General features: G+C 36.7%; 1 protein-coding gene across 4 annotated transcripts in view; it reads left to right on the top strand.

Moving 5' to 3' along the window:
* Nucleotides 1–19,188, top strand: part of SLC2A9 (solute carrier family 2 member 9) — a 132,202-nt gene that overhangs the window by 76,653 nt on the left and 36,361 nt on the right. For all 4 annotated transcript variants that reach the window (XM_032984517.2, XM_032984516.2, XM_032984515.2 and 1 more), the window contains 3 exons: nt 4,073–4,183; nt 14,538–14,639; nt 16,967–17,042. In XM_032984517.2, coding sequence (XP_032840408.1) covers nt 4,073–4,183; nt 14,538–14,639; nt 16,967–17,042 — 289 coding nt within the window. The remainder of the gene's footprint in view (nt 1–4,072; nt 4,184–14,537; nt 14,640–16,966; nt 17,043–19,188) is intronic.

Consider the following 19,188-nt stretch of genomic DNA (forward strand, 5'->3'; position numbering starts at 1 on the left):
TTGTAGAATTTCAGTGCTAATGACAGGCTATTTTCTTCCTCATTGTGGATACTTTTTTAAGAAAAGAAATGGAATTATCTTGTCGTCCAGTCTTTCTAAGATTTATCAATGCATAAGTGAAATAAAATTATAGTAAGAAATATACTATTCAATAATGAAGCAGATTGCCTAAAAAAAAAAAAAAAGCCATGGCTAAATTTTCAGGGAAAACAGAAGAGTTTTATGGCTTTGAGGATATTTAATAGATGATAGAAATTGTCTAGTATTCCATGACAGAACAAAGCCACACTTTCATAGCTTGAGTGGGGACGTGTGGGCGTAGGGGGATAGTGAGATATGTCCAGTTCAAAATGGATGCCAGAGTTGTTTTAAAGTGCCAGTGGTTGTCCACTTTCTGAAGATACGCCTCAGAAAAAATGTCTTTGTCAGGAAGCCTGTGCGTCAAGTTGGCTGTCTCAAGCCTTACCTTTTTATTATTATTACTTTGTTTCTCTTCCCATGCAATACTACTAAACATGATTTAAACAATTAATAGTAAAAACAAGCAAATTATAAGAGAGGTCAAGTGAAATAGCTGGACCACTTGATTAAGAGACCAGGTTTCATTCCTTGTCTCTTTTGCATTGCTTTCCTGATTGATCTTGCCTGAAGCTCAGAGATTAGAGGACAGGTACAGGTGTGACAGATACTGCTGAACCTGGGTCTTTGTTTGCCTGACTGCATCTGAGCTAACCTGCTGGGCATGAGCCAGGTCAGCAAGGTTTAATGGGCTGTGAACACTTCCTTCTAACTCATAGCTCCCATGATGTGCTCTGTCTATAGTGGCCTGTTAGTCAGTCATGGTCTTTTCCACAACTGCCATCTGGGCAGGACATATGGGAAAGTTGGACTTCTTTCAGGTGAGAGTCTCAGGTCACTCTCCAGGGAAATTACCAACTGGCAGACTTCTGTAATCATCCTGCTGGTATCTGAGAACATTTGCTTTCTTTTAAGGCTTTTACTTTACAATAGAAATTTGTTTTGCTTAAAAGCAGTACATTTGTTGGTTTCCACACAGAACAGAAATCATGATGAAGCCCTGATCGTGTTAATATATTAAGTTATAATGAAATACCAGACACTTTGACCTAAATTGACATAAATAAATTAATCTATATTAGTCTCTTTTCATCTGATAAAATTTATCCATGATGCATATCATCCATAATAAATTTGTCTTCCACCATTGTATTTCAGTTCTAAAGAAGACACAAAACTACAGTGAAGTTCTCATTGGTGAACTTTACCCTTTTTCATATAACGAAATACACTGTACTGCATATTGGTTTAAGAGAGTCATTCCCGAAGTGGGATCCTTAGGTTTCTGTGGAGTCTGTCCTTAAGGCAGAGGACTGTATTTCAAACGGCAAGAAATCATTCTGGGGATGGGAGTCCGTGCAGCAATGCATGTTTTCAGTATGCAAAAGATCTACCATGGTGTGCTCTTCACACTTGGTATGGAGAAGGCCTGGCATCAGATAGTGTAGGGAGGGGTGAGTATGCAGTGTGCAACAGAGTGTATGTCTGTGTTGTTGCCCTTTTTTTTTTCACTTTTGTTGCTTTCTTTTCCTTTTGAAGAGTTGAATTTCTTAGGAAAGATTGTATGTAAGTAGCATAAAGTTTTACTTCAGCCTGTGAAGCAACAGCAACCTGCCATGGATGTAGGAATTCAGATGTCCCTGTGTTGATTTGGACTCAACAGTAGTTGTTCTGGGTTTTTGGACCTTCTGCCACATTTTCCACAGCTCTTTCATTCCAAAACGTTTAGCCCAATCATTAGCTAATTTTGCTAGCTAATGAAATCACTAGCTAGCCAAACCCGTTTAGAAAAATAACTTAAGTGAAAGTAGTCATCATTAGCCTAGTAAGTTTGTCTCATTAACATCCTAGAGCAATGTATTTCCCTGTTTAATGAGACACAGGCTGAAAAACATTCGCTTTTTTTGTTTTGAAATGTGTACATCTTGTTAATTTTTACTCTAATTAATTTTTGTGCTGCTGCAGAGACTAAGTCAGTGAACCTCATCCTGTCTTTGATCTGTCATTTTTTTCATCTAGCTGTGTTACTACCACTCTTACCATCAATGGGCAGTCTTGCTCTCCTGTAAAACCACTTGCAAAATATCTTGTTCTAGTTGTTACATTTTGGCAAATTTCATTCAGGAGTTGTCTGCTTAAGTGACTCTTTGGCCTCTTCAAGGTCTGCATACCTGCAATATCACCATCATTTTTAGAAGCTCTACCTGCTATGCAAAACTGATACCAGGAATTGAATGCCTAAATTACATGTTTTCAAACTTCTCTTGCATGAATTATTCAATTTTATGGAGGTAGTATGGAGAAAAAAACTACTTTTATCATGGTTTGGGAGGTGAATAGGTTGTCAGAGAACTGGGTCCCAGAAAATTTATCTATGGGCATAAACATTTCAGAGGGAATTGTGAGCTGATTCTTGGTTTTGCTTCAATCTGTGTTCTGTATCAGCAGGCCAATGAAATGCACAGTTAACGTCAGTGTAAGCTACATGAAGGCAGATTACTTCATATAGAGAAGTTTGCTGCTATCGCTTGTTGCCACGGCATCTATTCTGGTGAGAGCTGATGTGCCAGCAGCAGGCATAAAAGTCTTCAGTCAGCTTGTCTTTATCTGTAAGGTGATATAGGTGACTTTTTGGTATTTTATTTTACTTTTGGTTTATGTAAGACAATTTGGATTTTCTTCTTTCACCTGGGACAAGCAGCTTTGCTGAAGGGCTAGTTGGAAATTCAGAATTTTTATTTTTTTTTTTTAACAAAGCTCCTGAGTTAGTAGCTTGATGAATAGATGTAGCATATGCATCATATGCTGGCAGGCAGCAGGGTTTTCCACATTCAATCAAAACACTTCCATTCATTAGACAAGCCTTTTCTTGAGCAGTGCTTGCCCTGTTAGGGCTTGTCACATGGACAGCATATGGGAAAAAGTACCACTGCTACTTTTATGTTAAGTGGCATCGTTATCTCTGGCTTTCAGTTGTGTTGTCACAGGTAATCAGCTGTGGTTTAGAATTTCATTTTCTTCCAATAATCAGTTGTTTCAATTGCTTTTTCATCTTCTCTAGTAAATAAATTATATTTTCTCTCTCCAAGGCAGTTTCTTCCTGTTACATGCTTTTGGCAGCCAAAATCTTTGGCTGGTTCTTTGTTGTCACCTGGAGTCCAACATAAATACTGTATGGTTTTCAGACTTCATTTGTGATGCGAATAGGGCTCTGATACTTCTCAGACTTGTTATTTTAGAGTATTACCACTATATACTCTCTGTCTGGATATTGTTACCACTGGATATGGTTTTACTGACCAAACATGAATGACTTCCTCTAATCTAGTAGTCCCGTGCTCCCTATGTTTCTGTCCATTAGTGATCGTTCCTTCTAGCCTATGATTCATTTAATCCTAAAAGCAGCTTTTTACTTTTCACCAAGCAACTCTCACTCTAAAATGTCTTTTCTTTCTGTTGATAATAAAGAGAGATTTGGGTGATGGCTTGACTGCAGATGTCCACACAGCAGTGAGGTTGAAGTGAGATAAATCTCATACCTTCTGTCTGAAAAGGAGCGGTTTCTGCAATGCCTCTCAGCATTTCTTTCCTGCTCTCTCCTCTGTTGTTATGTGCCATTGAAGTATTCCATAAAGCCACCCAAACCTGCTTCTTAGGCAGTGTGGCTCAGCCACACAAAACCTATTTGTATCCTACCGTTCAAGCTTAAAGTGAGTTTCTTTGATTTACTCCTAAAATGAATTAAGCTAAATTAAGTTAAAGCTGCTTGTAATTCTGCCCGGGTCTGCAAGCAGAAGTACAGCAGTGTAGTGACTAATATACCTGAAATTTGCACCTTCCCTTCATTTGTTGCCTTGCCTGGCCCTTGGTCATTTGGAGCGCTCAGTGTTTTAACAAGTCTGGTCTCTGTCAGATCAGGTGCTTGAACTGAATAACAATATATTGTAGTTCAAGCCATAATGATTAATAACTCATTTCCTTGTCTCTGATACAGATCTGGTACTACACAAACAACATCTTCAGTGAAGCTGGGATCAACCATGAAACAATCCCCTATGTTACTCTAAGTACTGGTGCTGTTGAGACTGTGGCTGCTGTTTTTTCTGTAAGTAAATCCATTAACTTGCTTGATATTTAAATTACTGATTTTATTTCCATACACAGTTTAAAATATAAGCAGAACAGTATACTGATAATTAGGTGTAACTGTTGATAAAGCATTTGAACATACTGTTTCTAGGTTTAATCCTAAACCGAGTTTTGTGGCTTGGGATTTTTTTTTCTTTAAGAAGATGCTCTCTAGTTTTAGTTGCATAAAAGGAGCATAAAAAGTTGATATATCCTGAGGTGCTTTGTATGAGTGAAGAGGAAGAAAGCAGGAACAGCAAGGCCTGAAGTATATTAAGTGATAACTCATAAATGTTTTTACGTGGTAGAATGACTTTACCTGGTAGCAGTTTATTCACATCTCAGAGTCTTCTCACGTGCCTGCTGTGGAGCAGGGAATATTGCTGGAGAAAGCTTAGGCGTAGTACACTTAGGTGTGTTCAGTGTGGGTCTCAGAAACAGCCATATGTCTTACGGGGCGTGTTTTAATGACACGTTTTCTATAGCAGCTTGCAAACAGTGAAGAGAATTCTCCAGCCATTTAAAAATATGGGAGCAAATGTTTGTTAATCCATCTTGGTGGAAAAGTAAGCCATCATGCTAGAACAAGGTTGTCTCATGTTGTGTTAAATTCTGGTATCTCATTCACTGAGGGCAAGCAGGCATCCTTTCATTACACATGATCGCTTGAGTAGGTCGTGTACCTTTGCTATGCACTGAATGTAGAGGAAAACATTAATAGAAAAAATACCTGTGCACATTTTTTGTTTCCTATTTCAAAATGGAAAAGTTCACTAGGAAAAAAAATATGCACTAAATGAGCAAACTAAACTGGAAAGAGTTAGTAGATGAATACATGATTAATCACTAAATTAAATACATTTCTGTTTGCATTGCAGTAAATAAGAAACAGTGGGAAAGGTCTTTGGAATGGAAAGTTGCAAACAAGCAAATATTCCTTTCTTTGTTAGAATTTTTCCTTTATATTATCTATTATTTATTATTTATATTGTAATATATATATATTTCCTTTATATTATATATTCTATGCTAACTGTATTTACACAATACTGGACACACCAGACAAGCATTTTTAAATGTCAGAAGAATGGTTTGGGGAAAAAAATCCTTTCCAGTGACAGAGCAACTGCTTATGACCTATTAAATATTAAACTAAATCCAGCTATCAAGTATATTTTCTTACAGTCTAGGACATAAGGACTCTCAAAGGTCACAAAGATCATCTTCTAATCTTTGTGAATTTCCACAAATCTATTTTTGGGTAAACCATCTTTTTTTTCTTCTTCTTCTTTTTTTATTAAAGTAACATTCTTTTTAATAGGTGGTAATAGTGAAGTATAGAAATCCCAACCTCTTACAATTTCTTCTTTGTGATACTGCAGAAGTGCCTCTTTGTTTAAGATACATGTAAAAATAATAAATTCTGACAGTGATTTAAGTGAAGAATACACCTCTTTTTGTAGAAACAGATGAAGATTACATGGAGATGAGTTCCTGATATTAAAGCCATTCTATAAATAGGGTTTGTCACCTTTTCAGTTCCTTGTTTGCTACCAGTTTGGGGGGCTTATTCAGAGCACACTTTTCATACATAATGAGGTGGATATGTCTTGTGTCTGCTTTGGTTCCTGGTATGCATGGTATCTTTTTTTTTATGCCCAGGAGGAGTGTTTGTAATAGTTTTCCTGTTTAAGCTACTTGCTGTGCCTCTGGAAATGCTGATGTGTTGCTATCTCTGCTCCCTTCAAATTTGCTCTTTCAGTTTAAGAGGAATGCTGCTTTGTAGCCTGAATTTTATTTCAGTAATGTTTATATATGTTTCATTGCTGCTGTTTAAAGGAACAACAACATGAATTTGGCTTTTCAATTGAAGGGTTTGCAGCTTCTCATTTCTACAGGTAAATTCCTCTGATTTTTTTTCATGAATAGAACTAAGGATGGGAGATTTCTTCCCACTCCCAACCTCTCAGCTGCTTTTTTTTTTTTTTTTTTTTACAAAATCTATTTAACAGCATTAAGTCAGGTGCATATGTCTTATGTACTGCTCAAAGAGAAGAAGGGAAGAAGCAGGAGAAAGCAAGGGGAGAACTTAATTTTCATAGGTTTTTTTTATATATTGTGCTTGCTAGCAGAAACTAGATTTTATTAACAGTAAATTCCAGGATTTCAGTAGGTACTCCTATTAGTAATAGAAGTAGAGTCTTTGTTCTTGTAAATGAAATAGCTATTGGAGAGGTCCACAATGAAATCATGTACCATCATGCATGTTAGGTGGTCATGAAACTCTGAGCCTCAGTAAGAATACTTAGATGTTGACGAGCTCCATTGATGAGCCCCATATGAATGCTAAAAGAAAAAACTGAAATAGATATATTTCATAAAGAAGCAGAATAATATTTAGGAGATAAAGTATCATTCAAACTGGAAAAATTTGAAAGTCTCCCTTGAACGTCCCTCCTGGGAGCATCAGCATAATAGTAATAATGTTGATGTGGTCCTCGAGGAAAGGCAGATAACATTCCATCATTTTTATAGCTATGTATTGCCTTAGATCACTTGATATGCCTGCTAGTATCATGCTTTACCTACAGCTCCGTACCTCTTCAACTCCATACCTCTTCCCCTTGAACAAAAGCCACACAAACAAGACATTGTAAAATGAAACATGTGCATCATTGTCTTCCTTTTATTCATATAATATGTTGCAACTCCTGCTTGCACCATCACTTCCTACCTTATTTCATGAAATACCTGTGTTGTAGCATTGTGTATTTGGTGCCCTGGCTTCTCTCTGGGGAGACAATAGAAACTTTGTGTATATTTTTCAGTTAATTGTAGACTTCTTCATTCATTGTACTGAACACAGATTCAGTTTGAAGGACTAACTAGACAAACTGCTTTTTAGTGAAAGAGCCTATTCATTTCACTTTGCTTCTGAAGAAGTTTGGTGTCTTCTGGAATGAAATGCTGAATAGATATCCTGCTCATAGATGTGTTCCAGCAGTAAGTTATGTAACCTGATGCTGTGCTTTGAAGCAGGGTGGAATATACCTAAGTAATTCTCTGCCAAATATGTGTTTATTAGAAGTCTGTTCTTTAAATTCCACAGTAAGGGGACTTCACAAATTTAGTTATTCTTTAGTAGGATTGGTTACTATGACTTTTTCGTAATTTTTGGTAATTGAGGTTAATTTAATTTAGTTGTTGTCTTACTCTTAGTGGACAGAAAGAATAATGTGCCAGTATCTTTCTTTGACAAGGCAACAGGCTGAATGGAAAGGGAGACAGAAGTAAACATGTGAAAAGATTCCTCCCCTCCTCCATGAGACCAGCATAGAATAAAAGAGAGTGTTATTCAAATTAAGCATCCCACGTCCAATTTTGCCATCTGCAGTGCCACATTTGGGCTTTATATAATGTTCACAGAAAGAGACTAGCTATGAGTATATTGAGAAGATTATGCCTTAAGCATTTCCCATAAGGTGATGCATCAAGGTGTTACTCAAGCCTGTGACAGAGACAAGCCATGTGAAGCCTGGAATGAGTTAAAATATAATTCAGTAGTAGACCATAACAGAATATAGGAAATCTTTTGTAGTATCACACAGAAGTCAAGGAAGCCAGCTTTCTTAGGTGAGATGATGTTATTCTGCTTTGGGATGTCATGAGGAAGGGCTCTTAGTCTTGTACTGTGTTTCTTTTAATCTTAACATACAAGATGGGATTCCCTGCTTAGGGCATGGCACATCTTAAAACAAAGGTAGTCCAGACATTTCAGTGGATTTTCTCATGCCTAACATATTTCTTCTATGGTATCCAAAGGGTAATCCTAGAGATTTCCGCTGAAAGTCTGTGGCTCCGTTGGGGTCAGAACAGGAAGAAATACATTTCAATGACAGCCAGTCATAGCAAGTGGAAAAAATGGGGAGACAAATACTTTAATCTTGAGGGTTCTCAGAGAGTTTTACTATAATCTGATTTTAGTAAGACTTTTAATGCAGTCCCATGTGTCATTGTTCACATTGAGTCAGAATCAATCTTCACTTACCCATAATCCCCAATAGGCTGAAAGTAGAGAAGAGTGTGAGAATGGGGCAAACATGACATTTTCCCCCTTTGCTCCCCTCACCATGACAAGCTGTCACTCAAGGAGTATCAGAATTAAAAGGTAATATCTGGGCCTATAATAGCCTGGATAGAATTTTTTCTTTGAATTTGTCCAGTTACTTTTCCACTTTTGTATGTTTTTAGAACCCACAGCATCTTAAAGCAGTGAATTTCACAGTTTTTTATACATATTATATGAAAAAGTCCATCATATTGAGATTAGAGAATATAAAATACAGTAGATGTGGGCTGGATGAAATGATAACAGTGTGGATGCTCAGCTGACTGCAAAACTATTCTTAGAGAGTAGCGATCAACACTTCACTGTCATACAAAGAAGGGATTCTGTGCTGGTTTGTCTTAGGTCAATTAATCATAAAAATATCCATTAATAATATGAGAAAGGTAACAGAGAGCCTTTTATAATAAACTCTGTCATTCAGACCCTCCAAAGGGAGAAGCTCAAAAGTCACTGTATTGGACAAAAGGTAATCAGAAAGAATCAGCAGTAGAAAAGAGATACTAAAACAAGCATATTGACCTATACAGTCATTTGTCAACGGCTGGAGTGCATGTGGGCACATTTTCAGTGCTGGGTGAATCTCAGGGTGTGACTGTGTTAATGCATGCTACTTTAATCCACAAGTGGTCAATGGGAAACCTTTTAGACAAAGACGTTATTCTGTCTTGATCATTTTTATTATACTTGGGTTTTTTGATAGACAAAGATTTCATGTGTTAAAGTAACCATGCCTTCTGGGAGAAAAAGTGAAGGTCTGCCTTACAATGCTACTCCTAAGACCCAAGTTACAGGTAGGTTAAAGACTGCATTTATGTAGTACAAATCCTTCTGCAGGATATTTTCAGAAATTGGAAGCTTTAAAGACATACCTCCTGCTGTTGAGTATTAAAAAAAAAAATGGTTCTGAGTAATTTTTTTCCCAATCAATTCAAGGTGATCTGCAGCAGAGCATTCAAATACCATCATTAGAAAATAAAGCACCAGCCACAATAATCTGTTACAGATCAAGGTCAAGTTCTAGTCTAGCTTTTATAACATGAACCCAATACTAGGCAAAACGTAATGCTTTTAACAAATAAATCAGCAACAGCAGGAGCTTTACTTCAAAAATATCTACAGTTTACTGAAGTGACATAATAGGAATAAGGTAATGAGGTTTATTTGTGCTGCTGTAAGGGCTGTTCCCAGGCACTGCTGAGGCCAAAGCGGCTGGCTAGAGTGAATTCCTGCATGGACTATGTCTTGGTCACACTGGTCTGGCAGGCATTGAGTATGGAGACCCTCTTTAGTGAATGGGAAAGTACCACTGTCAATTGAAGATGATTAGGATTCTTTGCTGCACAGTAGTTCAGACTGAGTTTAGAAGCATAGCAATCAATTCTACCCTTTGCTGATAGTAATCCCTAGCCTGGTACCTACAGAAGATGTGTAGGATTTTATCCTGTCATGGCATTAACACACATTCTGGCAAACTGATGAGAGAGCCAGGGTAGGCACAGATTTATTTAAGGCTCATGCTATGTGGTCAAACTTGATGATAGGCCTCTAAATTCCTTCCTCTAAGCTCTAAATTTTAGTTACTTAAATAAAATAACCCATTTCTTTGTTATACAGCTGTACAATTCATACAATAGACAAATAGATATACATAACAATAGGAATGAAAAAAAACAGTTTAGAACACTAAGTCTTCTGTTCCTCTCCTTTTACTGGATGCAAGATACTACACTTTGTGTCTTAAATAGACTTGACAACAATATAAATGCGATTACCCATTTTAATCCTGCTATTTAAAATGGAAATAACACAGTTGGCTTGTCACATTAAATCTGAATCTAGACATACATACTCACTCAGACCTATAACCAAAATACATGAGAGAAAAAGTGTGTGGCTACTCTTGACGATAGCATATCGATCAAGCTTCTCTACAGAGTCACTGAAACATCAAGAAAATCTAATAGGTTTTTCTTAGTATCATTTAGGGCCAGGAAATAAGTAGGGAATAGTATTCAGTGACCTTCCACATGGGCTGTAGAACTTGCTTACACATTCATTTTATCCAGAGAAAATTGTCTGATCTTTTTTAATGCGCTCTGCTTTCATTATGTCAGCCCTGGTATCTGCAGCTGCCTCAAGTGTAAAGATTGACATTTGCTTTTTTAACTTTATTCGCAAGTGTTTCCTGCCAGAAAAAAAGTAAGTTGTGTGAACTGTTAACTTAGTTTGCATATCGTTTGCCTTATTATCACCAAACGTTTGTGTGGAGAGAACTTTGGTAGCAATATTTTTTTACACATTTTCAGTAATTTCAGCTGTGTTAATTACTATGACTGTGTATAGGTTTCTGCCAATGCATGTTTATGATCACACATAAACAAGTATCAGCCTACACAATTTGGCAAATAACTCCATGTACTATCACAGGAAACAGTTGTAAGATTCTTTTTTTTTGACTGTACTTGACCATATACTGAATTTCTTGTTATTTCATTTACTCTACCATATAGTATATTTTGACTGGTTATAGGTCTTCAGTAGATAACAGCTAGCAGCACACAGCAATGGAGCATTCAGAACTAAATACTTGAGAACTGGTGAATCATCTTCCACTTCTTATGAGTCATGAGCATCATAGCTGGTTTTGCAAGTTAACAAGTTTTGGATTTGTATAATCGTAGCTAAAAATGAAGCAGTTGTCTGTTTATAACCTCAAAACCAGGGAAACTTGCTGTTACAGAAGACGTTAGACCTTTCTTTTCAAGTATTTGCTGAAACTTCAGAGTTTATCTGAGCTTTCTTTTTCCATCAGGAAAAGGGGAACAAACAATTCAGCACAGAAATTTGAGCTACCGGTATATTGTCAGAGATTTTCTTAAGAAATCCTCAAAATAAATCGGATTTTAATTAGAAATACTGTAGATGTAAACAGCTTGATGGACTGGCTGTTGTGTCTGTGCACTTAAATGATTCATAAAAGCTTTTTGGCCTTGGTGAAAGATGTTGCTTCCTGAGAGGCTTTTCTGTTGTGGATTGGCTCCCAGTTGAACAACTTTGATCTGCCAGTGGGCCCTGGCATTGCATTGTGCCAGTAGGTCTGGGCATCTTCTGCATTTCCTCCTGACCAGCAAAGCCACAGACCCATGTCTTTCCAAACACACGTGCTGCCGTTCACAAGATCACAGCTTTGTAATCTATAACCAGGTAGGGAGTATGGTTGATTGTTGCACTTGGCTTTTCATGAGCTTGATTCTATGTAGTATCCCATTTCAGTGGAGACTGGTGTGCCTTATTTGAATCTGTGCCATAAGCAGATACGTTTTGTTGGGTTGGAACTCGTGATGCAAGAGGTAGGTCATGCATTTGAACAAATTAGAGGCGTCCTTAGCTATAAAATGGAAGTAGGCATCCCTCACCTCTTAACTGTGCAAGTTAATCATGTCTATTTGAGAAGCCTTTTGTGTCTGTATTTCCTACATTTATTAGTGTTGTCAGTGTACTTAACTTCATACCAACTTTGGAAGTGACTATAAGATTCCAGCAATTCTGGTACATCATACTGTCCCTGTGAATAAGGACAAAATTCCTGCTTATTTTTTCCAGTGAATGAAATCAGTCCATTCCATAAACCACAAGAAATGTCACGAAGAATTGTAATTCTGAATTCTTTGGAGCAGAAACTGCAGGAAGTGCCCAGAAGCTGAAGCATTCAATTTCCTCATTGCTTCTGTATTAAATAAATAGCAATGATAAATGCTTGGGAAACTTGGCATCAGCTCAGGGAAAAGAATGACTGCATATGAATTTGTTTTATTTCTTCACAAATTGTCTCTGAGTAAAAAAGAATTAAAATATATAGAAGCTACTGTCCTCTTCTGTAAAAAAAGATACTGAGCCTGCAGATCTGCTGCATCTCTGCTTGGGTGGTCTCAGTTAAAACAGAGTGCCTCAGCAACCCACCCAGATTTCCCCAAATATGTCCACAGTACTTACTCTCAGTGTATGTAGGCACAAATGCATACACATGTTTTTTAGGAGGACTTACTCCAAACTATCCTCCCTTACTGGAATTTTCTTTGCTTTGAGCTTTACAACCAAAAACTATCTGTCACTTTTTTCCCATGTTTTGCTGAGTATGAGAGGTATCTATAAACCTTTTCCCCTTTAACAGAAACATTGATCCCTTCCCCCTTTTAATATAAAACCCGCAGCTGTTGTAACACCAAGATTCTTTAATCATGACCACCAATCCAGAATTGAAAAAAATAGAGGAAGTTCCCTGATATGTCAAATTACATGTGCAGCATCTACTGCTGAACGTGTGATTCATACAAGATTACACATGGAGCATCTATTGCAAATGTCTTTGTGTTACGGACCCGTCAGATAAGTCTTCATCCCTCAGAACCATAAAAAATGTCTTGGCTGAGTGTACGTGTGGCCACATGTGTTTGCAAGATGGATTCATTAATCACAGTGGAAAATACTTGGCATCTTGTAGAGGTTTTGACCTGTGGTTGCAGTTGCAGTTTTGGAACATTTGGACCCTGTGAGCACAATGTGAAATGGTAATAGCGTCAATGCAGGTCTATTTTAAACACAGTTCTGAAATTAATTCTATTATGGAAGCTGTGGACACTGTCAAAATGAATATATTTCCTCATTTAAAGAAATAAAGAGTACTAAAGCTCTCCCTAGAGCTGCTTTCCATGTTCTGCAGTGCCATAGTGCACACCTCTGGTGTGGAAGTCCAGGTTGGCATGTTTTGAAGCCTGTCCTAAAATCTGCTGGTGAACCCGACATTGTGGGAGAAGCACTTGCCACACAAGGTGTTTCGTCCCTGGGTGACTTTCTACTTTCCTTTGACATATTTCTTCTAGACTCTCACAGTAGAACAGTGCGCATCATCTCCTAGACTAAGGGTGTTACTCCAGTTGCTTATTTTTATCTTTTGCTCAAAGTATGTGTGGAAGAGGGATTTCAGTCTCCAATAAATAACGACATGGCAAACAGTTTTGTGATTCTGACTTTAGCTTATTTGAAGTGGTACATTTTGGGCTTCATAAAGGTGTTTTATCCTTCTCATAAGAAAGCAAACTGTAATTAGTAATTATAGTAGTTATCAATGAGAATAATACATCAGGTATTATGACCTAAAATATAAATTAGTCTATTTCGGTGGGTCAGACTAACAAAGACAGTTTCATGTTACAGCTTTTCAAGAAACTCTTCATTGTGTTCTACTCTAGCAGATAAGTATTCAGATTTTGTGATTGCTTTTAACAAAGTTGATTTAACTGCAGGTGTTAAATATAAATTCAAAATGTATATGATTGCACAAGTATCTGTTACAATCAGTTGTCTGAGCAAAGTTTTCTGCTGGCTGGATTTCTCTTATCTGGATATTCTAATTACATTAACTATCCAAAATTATGACTAAATATTTCTACTGTGTTTGGAGAAAATATAAATTATAAATTTTAAATTAGTAAAAATGTAATCTGTGCTAAAAAGCTTTTAATTTTAAATTTTAAACCTTTTCAGCATAAATTCAGAGAGATGTTGAACTTAAGAAACAGTTGAAATGCAAAAGCAAGCGACTGTAATTTGTTTCAACATTCTGACATTTAAAAATTACATATTCTAATAACATTATTATAGAAATTTGATGCAAAATTGTAAACCATTCAATCATTGTATAATTAATTATGGCCTGAAAAAAAAACCCATCAAACTTCACATAGTTATCATCATATTAATTATTTTTATATAGCTAATGTACAGCAGTTGTTTTATTACTAAATTGTTACACAAGAAGTTACATGTAGTAATAACTTTGAAATCTACCATGCTAACGATATTAAACCTGAATTTACCAGTTGTGCATTTTTCCTATCTATATGGTCATCTTTGTTCTGTAGTAGGAATTCCAGGAATAAAACTAATACCAAGTGCTGCTTTCGTGGTTTCTTAGTTTTTTCAGTGGTCTCAGATAAAGATGCTGAGCTGACTTGTTTTTTCAAAGAGGTTAAACTGTGTAAACATAATTGTGAACACAGTTATGATCGTATCATAGATGATAAATAGTATAAAATAAACTCGTTTTATTTTTGATGTTCATATTTACTAGGAAAACATATTACATGGTCTGAGTTCTTCAGTGCTTTATCAAGAATGTCAAATACCACTTTTTGTTTTCCAGGGCTTAGTTATTGAACGGCTCGGACGCAGGCCTCTTCTCATCGGAGGTTTTGGGTTGATGGTTGTCTTCTTTGCAGTACTTACCGTCTCTCTGACTTTACAGGTAATGCTACAGTCACTACATATTTTTACTCTGTCTTTTGCCTTTTTTAAACACCAGGTTCTCGATACTGGTTTGCCTTGGCATTCCTACATAAGCCAATCCTTTTAATCGGTTTGGCATAAGGATTCAAAGGTCTGTATTTTGCTTATTTATGGATCTATTGATTTCAAAGTACTATGCTTATCCATTATAGCTTTTGCATTAAAAACCATAGGGGCTTTGTCATGCTCAATCTCCTTAACTCAAAGATGCATGCATATCATGAACTATTACGAAGACAATATTATCCATAGCTGGGTAAGTAGTTTACCCATATTCCATGTTTTTATCTTTGTAGTGCAGTCTTTCTGGAATTTCTTTCATACTTTATATGTCATCCTTATTCTTAGGTTTGGATGTCTTTTCCCAGTAGTGAAAAATTTCCATGTTTGCTGTTTCTTTCAAGTTACATTTCTGGTATTGTTAGTGAAAATATAAAGACTTAGCCTTTGCAGAACATTTGCACTTACATTCTAAGATGTTATCAGCAGTCAGTTCCCCAGCTATTTTAAAAGTTCAGAGGAGGATTATTAGACCAACCTAAATACTGATCCTGAATCATTTTTCCTTGTTTATATTTCATTTACATAACGATGCTGTTCTTTTCTGTTCCTGAGGTCTTTTGACAGGTAAAACTGACATCTGAAATGGCATGGTTTTGGGTAGTCTTTCATCAAGTTGTTGTCCTACTGTCGTTGATTCCTGTGTCTTGCCATTAATCTGACTTCTAAATCTTGTTTCTTGGCTGAAGAGAGCCAGTCAGTTTGACTAGGAGGTGAATGCCACACCATGGCACTTTTGTTTGACGTACCTGTATGTACATTACAATAAAACTTCACGTACCTGTCATGAAAGCTATAAGACAGCTCTCCAGAAGAGAGATGTTACTGCAAGTTTCATATGCTGAGTGAAAACTTCTCTTCCAAATCTTCTAAAACCTAGCTTGATGCATGAGGACCTGCAACTATTGTAAATCTCTGAAGTTTGAATGCCTTTCAGTTTTACTTCCTTTCAGAAGTGTCTCAATCTGTTGAGTATTAGAGGTCAGGTATTGCTTTGAACAAAGGACCAGGGTACATAGAGGCTTGATCTCAGAGGCATTTGTATCCACTCCATAATATTTGCACCTTCTCTCTCTCAGTGCCTTTAGAGTCCTTTGATATGCATTCAGATGAGAACTCCAGAATGTGTAATTTTGATAGATCTACAAGTCTCTTGGTTAATATTAATGCCTAGGAGACCGTGTTTTCCACATGACTAAAGGAATAACCCAGTCTTGAAGAGAAAAAAGCATTGGAAAATTGGGGTCTTTATTTAACACTGAAATAAATAATAACCTATTTTAGCAAGGATCACCACTCAGGGTGATATTTTGTAATACTAGTTGTGCATATCTTAAACAACTTTGCAAAAGTAGTAGAATTCTAATAAAAATGGCATTCATACTTTGCTGATGGAAAAAAACAACTGATGAAGAGAGAAGGGCATGGGAATCCATGGGCTTTTCCCATCTATTAGTATTGTTATCAAACATTCACATCCATGATTAAGAAACAGTGTCCTGAAAACTCAGTAGAAATTGCTTATTGTATTTCAAGTTTTTATCATTTAGAGGTTTGAATAAACAAAAATCTACTTAGAAGTAGAAAGAAAAGTGCCTTGTGAGTAGAAGAGGTGATCCCATTTACAATTCCCTTAAAGAACCATTTATAGTTTGCTCTCTGTTGTAGTGTACCTGTTGTTTGCACACATGGCCCTCCTTGTCTGCAATATCAGATCATGGCTAAAAATCCTTGGATGTGGCTTTCACATGCTTTGCTAAGGTTCATATACAGCTGTCCTACCGAAAGGCAGCCTGTCATGTCTAGACTTCAGTCCAGTCTTTAACTGGTGAACTTCAAAGCTCTGTGGGCCATCACAGTTGCTCTTTTTAAACATGACTGAAATACCTGAGGAGGATGGAGGCACCGAATCTGTTCAATGGAAAGAAAAAGTCTTTTCTAGGTTAGCTTGAACTATAGCACAAGAAGTTGTAAACTTTCAGAGTTGTGACTTCTGTGGTGTGAGAGCTTGTCTAGTGTTTCTCTACAGGAATGCCACAGAGACCAAGACCTTTAATAAAATTCATCTATTAAGGTTCTACAGAAATACTGTAATTTTCTAGAGTAATCCTAGTCTAAATTCTGAAATAGATAAAGAATCATGGAAAACACCATCTAGTCTCTGTGATTTTTTTATATTGGTGATACGTACAATTTACATAACATGAATGTCTTTTATCTACCCAGAAAACAGTGCATTGGCTTCCTTACCTCAGTATATTTTGCATCCTTGCAATCATTGCATCGTTCTGCATTGGACCAGGTATGTCTGTATTTTTTCATGTTTCTTTGTACATCAAAGCACAGGTATTTTTACACTGGCACTATGTTAAATCTCTTGTAGGGAACTTCACTTTACCCTTATATGAAGACTGCAAGGCGTTTAAGACAATAAAAGGTGATAGCAACACAAAGCGATAGCAATATTCTTGATAAAAATCCATGTACACATGCATTCCCACTTACGTGTCAGTGTAATTGAGAACTGGTGCATAAATTGCAATCAGTTCCAAATTAAAATGTTGCCTATTACTGTAGGATTGCAATGATTTTGTAAATCTATAAAGAACACTCAGACTGAAAACTGAGTGTTTTATTTATCAATGCTTGTGTTGTGTTAGCAATTCAGTGCTGGTAGAATGCAAACAGCACACTGGTGGAGGGGGGAGGAACAGAGTGTGGTTCCTTTCCAGAGATAGAGAAGCATTGTGCAAGAGGGTTTACACATGCTCTTTTTAGGAAGATGACAGAAAAAGTGGATGTCCTGATGGTGGAGCTGCCTCTTGCCTGGCAGTTCTCTACTGACTGTATGCGCTTCAGATATGATGCCCTCAGGTGACTGTTTTTATAGGTTGTAATGAGTTTATCAGAGCTATTTTCCCAGTCTAGTTTTGCTTACGTAGAGATGGATACAACTTTATAGACAATTCAGTATTCACAGGTTGTAATTTTTGTATCTGATTTTCTTTAATAAAGAACATGTTTAACATACAACAAAGTAATAAAGCCAGACCTTTCTCAGGAATGTAGAATGCAAAGACAAGAGCAAGAGTCAAGTCACAGCAAGGGCAATTCGGACTGGATAGAAGAGAAAAAAAAATTATACTGAGAGTGGTTAAGCACTGGAAGATGTTGCTCAAAGAGGCCATGAAATGTCCATCCCTGGAGCTATTCAAGACTCAGCTGGACAGGTTCATGAGCTACTGGCCCTGCTTTGACCAGAGGCTGAACTCCACAAGTCCCTTCCAACCTAATTTACCCTGTGATTCTAATTGCACCATATCTTTGGGAAGTGCATTTTAATAGGTACGCATAAGATGCAAATAGTTGCCTGAGTGTAGTATTTCTATAAACAGTATTGCTCTAGCCTTCAGATACTTGATCAGAATTGGATCCTGAAGTTATCAAATAGTGAAATGTTAACCAAAATTATTTGCAGATAGATAAAGAGGAATTTAATCCAAATTCAATTCGTGTACAGAATAAGATGTCAAAACAGTGCTTAAATTTTCAAAATTTCTCTTACAAGCTGTTCTCCACATAAAGGGGAAAAATCAGCTGCTTTTTAGGAGTTTTTTTGTAGTTGTTCAGCTGTAAACCTGAATGTAAGACTTCTGTTCCCCTGAGTTCTCGGGTTTTTCATGCACCATTTATTGCTTCTTTTTCTTTATAAAGAGTTTGACATTAAACATTAATCAACTGTTTATACATTTTCACTACTGAAGTGATCTAATTAATTGATTGTGGTTTATTTGGGGAAAGAAAGAGCTGCTAATGTTTCGTGTGACTAATAAAATATTGCTGTAATTCTGTGGCTCCTCTTTTGGAAAAGCTGAAGAAAACTTATGCTGCTTTAGAGGAAAATAGGGAGAAGACCAAAATATTCCTTTTCCTCTTGCTTCTGGGAGAACAGTTTATCGCTAATATCTGTGTGTATTGCTTTACATATGGTAGCTGACTGGAAGTCAGATGAGTCAAACAGGCTTGACTAGGGTCATTAATGCACCTAATGTTGGACTGTAGGTGGCCTGTGAATGCTGTTCTTCCTCACTTCCAGCTCTTCTTGCAAAGCAAATAATGCAAAAAATCTTGCAATCCCTTTGTTCTTCCGTAAGGACAAATCTCAGGTTCAGCTAAGTCCCTAGTATTGTTGACATACGTTTCTTAGACTGGGATTTTTTTTCTTTTTTTGAAAGAATAATTCTGTGGAATAGAACTGCTCTTGTATTTTGAATACCTAAGGAAAGTAAACTGTTGACTTGAAATTACCTGAAAACTTCCAGTCTCTTAAGTAGCTCAATTTATGTGCAGCTACTTTACAACATCTACCTTTTTCTTTCTAACAAACTGTTGAAACAAATTGTAATTTTTTCCATATTACAGATATGTTCCACTAGTTTTTAGAACTT

The sequence above is a fragment of the Tyto alba genome, unplaced genomic scaffold, assembly GCF_018691265.1.
Source record: "Tyto alba isolate M040663 unplaced genomic scaffold, T.alba_DEE_v4.0 Super-Scaffold_6, whole genome shotgun sequence".
NCBI lineage: Eukaryota > Metazoa > Chordata > Aves > Strigiformes > Tytonidae > Tyto > Tyto alba.